The sequence below is a fragment of the Vigna unguiculata genome, chromosome 11 (genome assembly GCF_037176805.1).
Source record: "Vigna unguiculata cultivar grain cowpea cultivar isolate G323 ecotype 2 chromosome 11, ASM3717680v1, whole genome shotgun sequence".
NCBI classification, from domain to species: Eukaryota; Viridiplantae; Streptophyta; class Magnoliopsida; order Fabales; family Fabaceae; genus Vigna; species Vigna unguiculata.
Genome location: NC_140802.1, coordinates 12,895,182 through 12,907,527, shown reverse-complemented (window position 1 = coordinate 12,907,527; position 12,346 = coordinate 12,895,182). Strand labels below are relative to the sequence as shown.

The 12,346-nt window shown below is 43.5% G+C and overlaps 1 protein-coding gene across 1 annotated transcript; it reads left to right on the top strand.

Moving 5' to 3' along the window:
* The first annotated feature begins 5,852 nt into the window (after positions 1-5,852).
* LOC146881027 (uncharacterized) lies at positions 5,853-9,935 on the top strand. Its single transcript, XM_085669216.1, has 7 exons — positions 5,853-5,924; positions 6,094-6,297; positions 7,115-7,343; positions 8,455-8,641; positions 8,747-8,771; positions 8,874-9,253; positions 9,677-9,935. The coding sequence occupies exons 1-7, from the start codon at positions 5,853-5,855 to the stop codon at positions 9,933-9,935; spliced, it is 1,356 nt and encodes a 451-aa protein (XP_085525342.1).
* Positions 9,936-12,346: the final 2,411 nt, after the last annotated feature.

The window sequence follows — 12,346 nt, the reverse complement described above, 5'->3', positions numbered from 1 at the left end:
CTTGAGAAGAAATTTATCAGACCGAGTGCGTCACCATGGGGAACACCGGTATTGCTAGTGAAGAAAAAGGATGGCAGCTCCAGATTGTGTGTTGATTACCGCCAGTTGAATAAATTAACAATAAAGAATAAGTACCCACTGCCGAGGATTGATGATTTATTGGATCAACTGAGGGAAGCCGCAATGTTCTCTAAGATTGACTTGGGGTCTGGGTATCATCAGATCTTGGTCAAGCCAGAGGATGTGTAGAAGACGACTTTCAGGTCACGCTACGACCATTAAGAGTGTGGTGATGCCGTTTGGGGTGACGAATTCTCCTGCTATATTCATCGATTACATGAACAGGATACTCTGACCATACCTGGATCATTTTGTCGTTGTGTTTATTGACGACATATTGATATATTCTGAGAGTCGGGAGGAACACGCAAAGCATCTGAGAGTGGTGCTGGGAATTCTTAGAGAGCATAAGCTATATGGGAATTATCAAAATGCGAGTTTTGGCTGGATGAGGTACGATTCTTGGGCCATGTGATCTCAACCCAAGGAATAGCCGTGGATCCGGCTAAGATCGAAACGGTGGTGAAGTGGGAGAGACCGCAGACAGTTATAGAGGTACGAAGCTTCTTGGGTCTGGCAGGTTATTATAGGAGGGTTGTGGAGAGTTTCTCTAAGATGGTGAGTCGACTAACATAGCTCACCAGAAAGGATCAGCCTTTCTCTTGGACGGATGAATGCGAGGCCTACTTTGAGGATATGAAAAGAAGACTGACTACCGTACCAGTTTTGGCTATTCCCGACCCGACCAAAATGTTTGAGTTGTACTGTGATGCCTCATATTAGGGGTTGGGTTGTGTGCTAATGTAGGAGAAATAACATGTGGCTTATGCATCGAGACAGTTGAAGGTGCATGAGAAAAATTACCCGACGCACGATTTGGAGTTTGCTATAGTAGTATTTGCCCTCAAAACTTGGAGGCATTATTTGTATGGAGCATAGTTCCAAGTATTCAGCGACAACAAAAGTTTAAAATACTTGTTTGATCAGAAGGAGCTAAATGTGAGGCAGAGGCGCTGGATGGAATACCTGAAGGATTACGACTTTGAGTTGTTATACCATCCTGGTAAAGCTAATGTAGTAACAGACGCCCTGAGGAGGAAGAGAGTCCATGTGTCAACCATGATGATTAAGGAGTTGGAGCTGATAGAGAAGCTGCGAGACATGAATTTGGGACTGGATATGGGGGCATGTCATATACGGTGCAACATGTTGAGAATTACCAATGAGTTCCTAGATGAGGTTTGGGTGGAACAGGGCAATGATCAGGAGCTGCAGCAGATCATTGATGTGTTAAGTACATATAAGTGAAAAGACTTCAGGATGGGTAAAGACGACATCCTGCGTTTTAGAGAGAGGGTGTGTGTACCCAGGAGTCGGGTATTAAGGAAGATGCTCTTGGATGAAGGGCATAAGAGTCGTCTTAGCATACATCTAGGTATGACTAAGATGTATAAAGATCTGAAAGCGACATTCTGGGTGGACGGGTATAAAGACAGATGTGGCAGATTATGTTGCTTCATGCTTGGTATGTCAAAAAGTAAAGATTGAGCGTTAGAGGTCGGGTGGCATGTTAGATCCTATTGACATTCCTCAGTGGAAATGAGACAGCATTTCCATGGATTTTGTCACGCACTTATCGCGATCTGTGAGAGGACATGACTCGATCTGGGTTATTGTAGACAGACTAACTGACGAAGTGTGTGCATTTCTTGCCGATTAATCAAAAGATGTCTATGGACAAATTGGCAGATTTGTATGTTAGAGAGATCGTCAGACTGCACGGGGTGCCATGAGTATTGTGTTAGACAGAGATCCAAGGTTCACATCGAGATTCTGGCAGTCACTACAGAACGCCTTGGGCACTCAACTGAGAATGAGCTCAGCCTATCATCCTTAGACAGATGGCCAGTCTGAGAGGACTATACAGTCGTTCGAGGATCTGCTGAGGACATGCGTTTTGGACCACTTGGGTACTTGGAGCGATATGATGCTGTTGGTGGAATTTACTTATAATAATAGTTATCATTCCAGTATGGGAATGGTGCCATACAAGGCTTTATATGGTAGGAGATGTAGGACACCTTTGTGTTGGCAGCAGGATGGAGAGTCAGTGGTTCTTGGGCCAGAGTTCTTATAGCTGACTACTAAGAAGGTGAAGATAATACAGGATCGGATGCGTGCAACTCAGAGTCGGCAGAAATCCTACGCAGATAAGAGAAGGAGGCCGCTTGAGTTTGATGCAGGTGACCACATGTTTCTCAGAGTGACGCCTACAACAGACATTGGGAGAGGACTTAAGTCGAAGAAGTTGACTCCTCGATTCATCAGTCTATACCAGATCACGAGGAAGATTGGACATGCAGTGTTTGAGATTGCCTTGCCACCACACTTGGCAAACGTACATAATGTCTTCCACATATCGCAGCTGATGAAGTACATAGCGGATCCCACTCATGTACTGGAGGAGGAGGATGTGCAGGTGCGGGTGGATCTGACGATCAGAGTTGGACCAATGAGAATCTTGGATTCTCAAGTCAAACAACTCAAAGGGAAGGAGATCAGAACGGTGAAGGTTCTCTAGGACGAGGCAACCCAGGAGATGACGTGGGAGATGGAGGACCTCATGAGGAAATCTTATCCTCACATTTTCCCTGGTAAGTTCTCTTTTTCGAAGACGAAAAATTTTAAGGTAGGGGGAATGTAAGACTAGTGGAATTTAATTAATTAATTAAATAAATAATTAATAAATGTGAATAGTGGGAGCATTTATGGCATTAAATTCTCAATTGTATGACGTGGAAAAGTACTAGCTCAAATGGTTGAGAGTACTTTGATTGTGTGAAAGGACTTGGGTTTGAGTCCTATGAATACCATTATTGTGTTATTTATTTATTATTGTTTTGGTTATATATGTGACCATGTTTTGGAATGATATAATACTTGAATTATATTAGTTAGTAAGAAACATGAATTGGCATGATGGTTTGGCATTTACTTGGCATTAGCATGGTTAGGGGTTCAAGCTTGGAGAAGTTAAATTAAACTTTATTTTTGCTTAACCTTACAAGTCGGTTTTGTGGGGTTGAGTTAGGCTTAAAACCCACTTCTAACATGGTATCAAAGCCAGGTTAGAGCCTATCCTAGTGAACTTTCTTGGACATTTTGTTCCACCCGATATCGGGCCGCTAACGGACCACCCACTAATTTCTTGTCCTACGCATGAGATGAATATACCTCGGCGTGAGAGGGTGTGTTGGAAGTCCCACATCGACTAAAGATAAGGCCAATTCATAGTATATAAGTGAGGTGCAAACCTTACCTTACAAGCCAGTTTTGTGGGGTTGAGAATTGTGAGAGTAAGCCAAAGGGAGGCCATTGTTGAACAAAGAAAAATCTCAAGTATCCATTTTAAGCACGAAAACCAGGTTAGAGGAGTTTATGCGCTAATTTTTATGTATAAGTATAAATTGTGTAATGAATGGTATTGATTGTATGCATGACCCTTGTTCTGGTTGCGGCTTTTTTTAGTTTCTAAAAATTTTCCAGAAATCGCCTGGCGGGCTGTTCATAGCCGCCAGGCGGCACACGTGCTTTGGTCATTTCTGGGTTCCTGACGCTTTAGCAGGGAACCATGACCGTGCAGGCTTACATCGAGAGATTCGAGTACCTAGCACGATTCTACTCGCTAGAGGTCACGGAAGAGTGGAGGTGTAGGAAGTTCGAGGGTGGACTGAAACACGAGCTGTGCAGATTTTTAGTACCTCTCAGGATCAAGTAGTTTCCAGTTTTGGTTGAGCAGACCAAAATAGTTGAGCAGCTAGAGACGGGACCCAACAGGGTGGCTAGACAGCAGAAGATTGTTTCTGACTCCAGATCACAGAAGAATCCATACAGCACACGCTTGACTTCTTCTAGGAAGCTACAATGCTATAATTGTGGTGGGAGCGTCTCAAGAGGGATTGTCCTAAACGCTCTAGCAGCTCAGGCGGGAGTAGTAGCACTGGTAAGTGCTACGTTTATGATCAGACTGGCCATTTTGCATGCCAGTGCCCTAACAAGAAACCAACTGGAGGTGCACCAGCCAAGAAACCAGTGGGAGATTAGTTGAGAGCACCGGGCGCGTCTTTGCCTTGACGATCACTGAGGCAACACAGTCAGGTAATCTGGTACAACTTTCGTGTTTGTTGTTTAATCATGAGGTTGTGGTACTGTTTGAATCAGGAGCCACCCATTCATTCGTGTCTAATGAATGTGTGACGAGGCTCAGACTCATGATGCGAGAGCTGAGGTGCAAGATGATAGTTGCGACACCAGCTTTTGGCGAGGTATCCACCACTTATGTGTGTGTGGGGTGCCCTATGGAGTTGGCAGGCCGCAGGTTCAAGGTGAATCTCATCTGTTTGCCGATGGATGGTCTTGACATAATTTTGGGGATGGACTGGTTGTGGGTCAATCATATTGTCATTGATTGCGGACGGCGCAACGTGGTATTCCCCGAGATAGTTGGTTTGGAGTTGATCTGAGCTCAGAGGGCGATAAATGAAGTGGAAGCTGGAGTTACCTGTTTTATGATAGTGGCTCAAACAAAAAAGAAGAGGACTGCAGAACAAATTAGCTTGATTCCAGTAGTTGAGGAGTATGCTGATGTGTTTCCAAACAAGATACCAGACTTACCACCGAGCAAGGATGTGGATTTCACTATTGATCTTATCCTTGGAGCCGTAGAGGCCACCACATGTGCAACATTTAGTGAATTCGACTGATTATATGTATCCAGATAATTGAGTCTTAGTGTCGTGCTTGTCGGTCATTACATGCTTGGTTGATTTATGTACTCATGACTTTTAAATTGTATGTTCAATTGCATGATAAAAACCTTTGTACTTTAGCTTACCCTTTTTGTTTGCTAGTGTGTTCTATGTGTGGTTTTCTCCTTTTGCGATGACCATCAATTTATTAATGTGAGCAGATGTGGGAACTACTCGTGGCCATCAGGGTGATGGAAATTCCGTTGCATAGCTTATCTAGGGTCGGATCCCGCTCCTTCGAGTTGTTCTTTTAGGGTTGTGGCCCATGTATTACCTTGCTCTTTGAGCATTTATTTTGAATATTGTTGAACTTTTATTCTGTTTTGTTAATGGCATCATGGTATGCCTCAATTTTCTGTTCCAAGTATTTTGGATAAGTGTAAGGAGTGACATTTCCACTCCATGACAATGCCCTTTTATTATTATGTGTGATGTTTCATTTAATTATGTTATCTAAATGGGACGTTACATTTCTGGTATTAGAGCGATCGTTCCTTAGAGTTTATGGACTTGTGTGCTTGCTTAGCTTTCGTCATGTCTTCTTAGTGTTATCAACTAAGTTTCTTGTCTAATCAAGTCTGACTAATGGTTTTCCTGTGTGCCCAATGATATGGCACCTCTACGTAGAAATCCTCAATCTCCTCATGGTGATGCACCAAATATCGTAAGAGCGATAGAGGCTATGATGGTAGCCCTAACTCAACAAAGTACCAATATGATGCAACAACATGAGGCGTCGATGCAGCGCGAGGCAGCATCGTTGGAGCAACAACAATTGGTGATGCAGCAGATGGAGGGTGCAAGGGTGGCTGCTGAGGATGCACATAGGCAACACATGGATGCTCTCCAACAATTGGAAGAGAACATGACCATTGCCCCTTTTTATGGCCCCGAACCACGACCTAAAGAATGGAGTCTGGAGGACTTTTTGAAGCACCATCCAGTCAAGTTCAACGACAAGACCAGTTCTGATGTCGCAGACCAATGACTGTAGGATATGGAGAGAATCTTCGATGCAAAGATGTGCCCTGTAGAGAACCGACTGGCTTTTACGATGTACATGCTCACCAGTGAGCCATAGCATTGGTGGATCAACATGGAATCCATCATGGAAGAAAAGGAGGAGCCATTCATGTGGGAAGCCCTTAGGGGGAAGTTTATCTCTGAGTATTTTCCAAACAACGTTAGATACACTAAGGAGGTGGAATTCCTCTAACTGACTCAGGGGAACAAGTCTGTGGCAGAGTATGCCGAGAAGTTTAAGCACCTTAGCCGCTTCTACAACATGCCACTTGATGAGGAGTGGCGATGCAGGAAATTTGAGAATGGTCTCAAAGGAGATATTCGTCTGATGGTAGCTCTACTATCCATCAAGGATTTTGCAACCTTGGTGGAAAAGGCTAAGGTTATAGAGAAGATGAAGGTTAAGGTAGAAGCTCAACAACCGCGACAATAGAGGATTGGTGGACCATCTATGTCCAAACCTAGGCATGAAGAGATAAGGAAACCATATACTAGGCCTCACCCTCAGTCTCAAGGGTCTAGGGGTTTCCCTTCCCAATAGAACAAAGTGTAGTGCTTCCGGTGTGGAGGACCACACTTGAGGAATGTTTTCCCTCAAATGGTAGACTACAAGAGATGTAAGAATTGTGACAAGGAAGGCCACTTCGGCAAGGATCGCCCCATTCTTGCTAGGGTAGTGACATGTCCCCCAACTTAGACTCTTGTCCAAAACCAGCAGAGGAGAGGAGGCAACAGGCCTCAGACAGCAGACAAGGTATATGCCATGATGGGAGCAGAGGCAACATGCTTAATTAACCTTGTTATGGGTCGTTGCATGATTACTGGTGAATCTTTGCGTGTACTAATATGATTTTGAAGCGACACACTCTTTTGTGTCAGAAACTTGTGTGCAAAGATTAGGTATGCCGGTGTGTGAGCTGCAATGTGATCTTGTGGTATCTACTCCAGCGTCAAGTATGGTTAGGACATCGTCTTTGTGTACTAGATGTTCAGTGGAGGTAGTTGGGCGCATATATAAAGTGAATTTGATATGCCTACCTCTACAAGAGTTGGAGGTGATCTTGGGGATGAATTGGCTCTCTACCAATCGCATTCTTATAGATTGCCGAGAGAAAAAGTTGTTGTTCTCACACCTAGTGGAGCCTGAGTTGTTATTGTCTCAAGGGGTGATGAAGGAGATCCAAGGCGGCTCGTAATGCTTCATTATTTTCTCACATCTGGAGGTAGAGAAAAAGGAAGGGATGTTAGTTATACCGGTAGTAGATGAATTTGAGGATGTGTTCCCGAAGGAAGTACTAGGGTTGCCTTCTAGTAGAGAGGTGGAGTTCTCTATTGACCTGGTACCAACAACTAGTCCAGTGTTGATGGCTCCATATCGTATGGTTCCGACGGAACTGGTAGAGCTCAAGAGTCAGATAGAGGAGCTGTTGGGAAAACAATTTATACGGCCTGGTACATTGCCATGGGGAGCGCCATGGGGAGCACCAGTGTTGTTGGTGAAGACAAAAGATGGGAGTTCATGTCTGTGTGTAGACTACAGGCAGCTGAACAAGATGATCATCAAGAATAAGTATCCCCTCCCGAGAATAGACGACCTGATGGATTAGTTGCATGGTGCATCGATATTTTCCAAGAAAGATTTGCGGTTCAGATATCACCAGATCTTGGTGAAGGTAGAGGACATCTAGAAGACAGCCTTTAGATCCCGATATGGACACTATGAGTACGTGGTTATGCCTTTTGGTGTGACCAATGCTCCAGTTGTGTTTATGGACTACATGAACAGGATCTTCAGGCCATTCTTAGATAAGTTTGTCGTAGTCTTCATAGATGTCATACTCATCTATTCCAAGACTCAGGAGGAATAAGTCGAGCATCTGAGGCTAGTGCTTGGTATTTTGAGAGAGAAATAGTTGTATGCTAAGTTGTCCAAGTGCGAGTTCTGGATGGGAGAAGTACAATTTTTGGGACATGTAATATCTGAACAAGGCATAGTAGTGGATCCAGCAAAAGTTGAGGCGGTGGTAAAATGGGAAATTCCCAAGTCGGCAACATAGATCAAAAGCTTCGTGGGTTTAGCTGGCTACTATAGGAGATTCATAGAAGGATTCTCCAAGATAGTGGCGCCTCTAACACAACTTACTCGGAATGACCAATCTTTTACTTGGACGGATAAGTGTGAGGAAAGCTTTCAAGAGCTTATGCGAAGGTTGACGAGTGTTCCAATACTTATGATCCCTAATGTTGGTAAACCCTTTGAGGTTTACTATGATACCTCTCATCTAGGGCATGGTTGTGTGTTAGATCAAGAGAAGAAGGTGGTGGCGTATGCTTCGAGGAAACTTAAGGTGCATGAGAAACTACCCCACCCATGACCTGGAGTTGGCAACTATAGTGTTTGCCTTGAAAATCTGGAGGCACTACTTCTATGCTGCCCAATTTTGTGTATTCAATGATCATAAGAGCCTCAAGTATTTGTTTGATCAGAAGGAGCTGAACATGAGACAAAGGAGGTGGATGGAATTCTTGAAGGATTACAATTTTGAGCTTTTTTACCATCCAGGAAAGGCAAATGTTGCAGCAGATGCCTTGAGTAGGAAGATAGTGCATACTGCACACCTTATGATCAAGGAGGTGGAGCTACTAGAGAAATTCAGAGACATGAAGCTACAGGTTGAATTGGGATCAGAGTTCATTAGATGTAGTACTCTGACTATATCTAGTGACTTCTTGAACTTAGTTAAAGAAAGGTAATTGGTAGATGCTAGTCTGGAAGGAGTGATAGAACAACTTGGATCAGATGAAGCGAATGATTTTGTCTTGGGTGGTGATGGTGTACTGAGATTATAAGGTAGGGTGTGTGTACTCGATGATGTTGAGGTAAAGAGGTTGATCCTTGAGGAAGGACACACGAGTCGTCTTAGCTTGCATCCTGGCATGACTAAGATGTATCAGGATCTCAAGGAGACCTTCTGGTGACAGGGTATGAAGAAGGATGTAGCACAATTTGTATCCGCCTGTTTGACATGTCATAAGGCAAAGCTAGAGCATCAGAGACCCGGTGGAATTCTACAGCCCTTGGACATACCAGTGTGGAAATGGGATAACATAGCTATGGACTTTGTGACCCATTTGCCACGAACCTTTAGAGGTCATGATAGGATTTGGGTGGTGGTGGACCGATTGACTAGGAGTGCTCATTTCTTGGCGATGAACCTGAGGATGCCTATGGCCAAGTTAGCTCAGTTGTACATGAAGGAAATAATAAGATTGCATGGGGTGCCTTTGAGCATATATTCATATAGAGATCCACAGTTCACTTCACGGTTTTGGCAGACGTTACAGAGTGCTTTGGGTAGCAGGTTAACCATGAGTTCAACCTATCATCCCTAGACCGATGGTCAGTATGAGAGAACGATTCAGTCGCTTGAGGACTTATTGAGGACATGCGTGTTGGATCATTTAGGTGTGTGGGATAAGGTCTTACCTTTGATAGAGTTCACATACAACAACAATTTCCATGCAAGCATTGGCATAGCGCCATATGAAGCTCTTTATGACAAGAAGTGTAGGACCCCTCTATGTTGGTACCAAGATGGGGAAATAGTATTGGTTGGGCCAGAGTTACTATAACAAACTACAGAGAAGGTGAAGATGGTGAGAGGTAGGATGCAGGTCTCTCAGAGTAGGAAAAAGGCTTATGCAAACCGTAGGAGAAGACCCTTGGAATTCGCGATAGGAGAACACATGTTCTTGAGGGTGACCCAAACCACTGGTGTGGGAAGGGCTCTCCGCTCGAGGAAGCTTTCTCCTAAGTTTCTTGGCCCGTACCAAATCTCGAGAAGGATTGGGCTTGTGGCTTATAAGATTGCTTTGCCTCCTCAGTTGACAAATCTCCATCCGGTATTTCACGTTTCAAAGTTAAGGAAGTATGCATTTGATCTGCCTCATGTGTTGGAAGCCAAGGATACACAGATCAGGGAGGATCTCACGATGGAAGTACCACTCGTTGCTTTGAAGGATAGTCAAGTTGAGGATAACTAAGGTCGAAAATTTTTGTTGTTGGGGAGAATGTAAGGTCCACTTTATTTTTTCTGCCCTCATTTTAAGGGCCTAAGGCTGGCCCATAGGGTGCCCAAAACCCCTAAGCCAACCTAACCCTCTCATTTCAGCTCACTTTGCAAAAATAGTACCTTGCTCACTACTTCTTTTTCCCTCAACAGTGCTTTACTAGGGTTCTGAATCCCCTTTTGTCTTCAAGTTAGCTCAACCCATTTTTCTGCTCACGTAAGTTATTTTTCAGCTCATACTCTTTCTCCTCCAACTGGATTTTTCTTGTGGTTCCATTTAGGGTTCATCGTAGTAACCCGTCCTTGTTCTGATGTTAGTGCTTCCAGCTTGCGAAGTTGTTCTTGGAGTTGTGGTACCATTTTGCTTGCTTAAAACCCCTCACAATAGCTCTTGATAAGGTAAGGGAAGCTAGGGTTTTCATATTTTTCTTCATATCTGCTTGTTTAAGCTTTGTTTCGTGTTTGATATGCTTGGGTGTTGTTGTGGTTGCTTGGATTATGGATAAATGCGTTGTGGTTTGCAAATGCTTGATTGTTGCACGCGAGAACAATGATGGGTACTGGTTTTCTCGCCCAAGCGAGCGTGCCTCACCTAGGGGAGATTAACAACAACTCGCCCAGGTTTTCTGCTCGAGCTGTCGCTCAGGCGACGAGCCTTCATTTTGAGCGAGGAGTAATCTCGCTCAGGCGAAGAGGTCTCACCTAAGCGAGAAATCACAAAAGCCATTGTTCCCCTGCTCGAGCTCTCGCCTAGGTGAGAAGGGCTTGCCTGAGCAAGGTCTTCTAGCCTGAGCAAGATTGGGGCATGTTTGTGCTCTAGTTCTGTTTGGTTCTCTTATATGGTTGCTTGCTTGCCTAATAAAGTGTTTTACCACAAAAGCCTGATGCATGATGCCATGTATATTGCATGAGATTTAAATGAGGATGAGATGTTGCCATGTTAAGTATGAATTGGTTGGTTGGTTGTTTGAATAATTACATGAGACTTGGTATGCATGATAACTTTCTATTTGGTTGGTGAAACATGATTTTGGTATGGTTTAGGACGTAATTCCATGAATCTCTAGGTGAGATCTCATGGTGGTGCCTCATGGTCAGGACATAATTCCACAAAGGTTTTGTGGTGGTGCCTCATGGTTAGGACGTAATTCCATGACCCTTGTTAGTGGGAGCTCGTTGTGGTGCCTCATGGTTAGGACGTAATTCCACGGAGGTTTCGTGGTGGTGCCTCATTATATAATTTAGTAAGGATTCAAGTAAGGATTGCATCCTAACACTCTAAAGAGTCAGTTTGTCTCACGTAGAGCGTACTGACTCAAGTGGTGAGAGTAGTAGGAGGTCCTAGTCTTTGGCAGGATAATGGCCTTAGATGTTTGAAGGCTAACCTTGTGTGTGGTAGGGTGAAACCCATTGACAATGGCTCTACAAAGCAGTAGAGGCCACAACAAATGCAAGCATCAAGTGAATCTGACTGATTATATGTATCTGGATAATTGAGTCTTAGTGTCTTGCTTGTCGGTCATTACATGCTTGGTTGATTTATTTACTCATGACTTTTAAATTGTATGTTCAATTGCATGATAAGAACCTTTTATACTTTAGCTTACCCTTTTTGTTTGCTTGTTTGTTCTATGTGTGGTTTTCTCCTTTTGCGATGATCATCAATTTATTGATGTGAGCAGATGTGGGAACTACTCGTGGTCATCAAGGTGATGGAAATTCCGCTGCATAGCTTATCTTGGGTCGGATCCCGCTCCTTCAAGTTTTTCTTTTAGGGTTGTGGCGCATGTATTACCTTGCTCTTTGAGCATTTATTTTGAATACCGTTGAACTCTTATTATGTTTTGTTAATGGAATCGTGGTGTGCCTCAGTTTTCTGTTCCAAGTATTTTGGATAAGTGTAAGGAGTGACATTTCCACTCCATGACAATGCCCTTTTATTATTATATGTGATCTTTCATTTAATTATGTTATTATTTAAATGGGACGTTACAGCAAGGGGTGAGAATCCAGGTTAGGGGAGCTGCTTTGTTTGTTTATGTTAGTTGGTATGATTTTCGTGGTATGTTGTATGATTGGGATGCCTATTCTTCTTTAATTTGCCACTTTGGGTTTCTAGAAATTTTCCAGGAACCGTCTGGCAACTTTGAAGGTCCGTTAGGCGGTGCATGAATCATGTGTTGTTTTTCTAGGTTGGTGATGAACAGCCTAACGACAAGGTCGAAATCGCTAGGCGAAGCGAATTGGACTTTACCAGTTCTGTAATTGTGGTTGATTTTTTTGACATGTTTTGGTTGTTTGAGAAGTCATGTAAGCTCTTTGTACGTATGCTTTATAAATTACATGAATAGATCACGTATTTGGATGCTTTGGAGGTGTAGAATA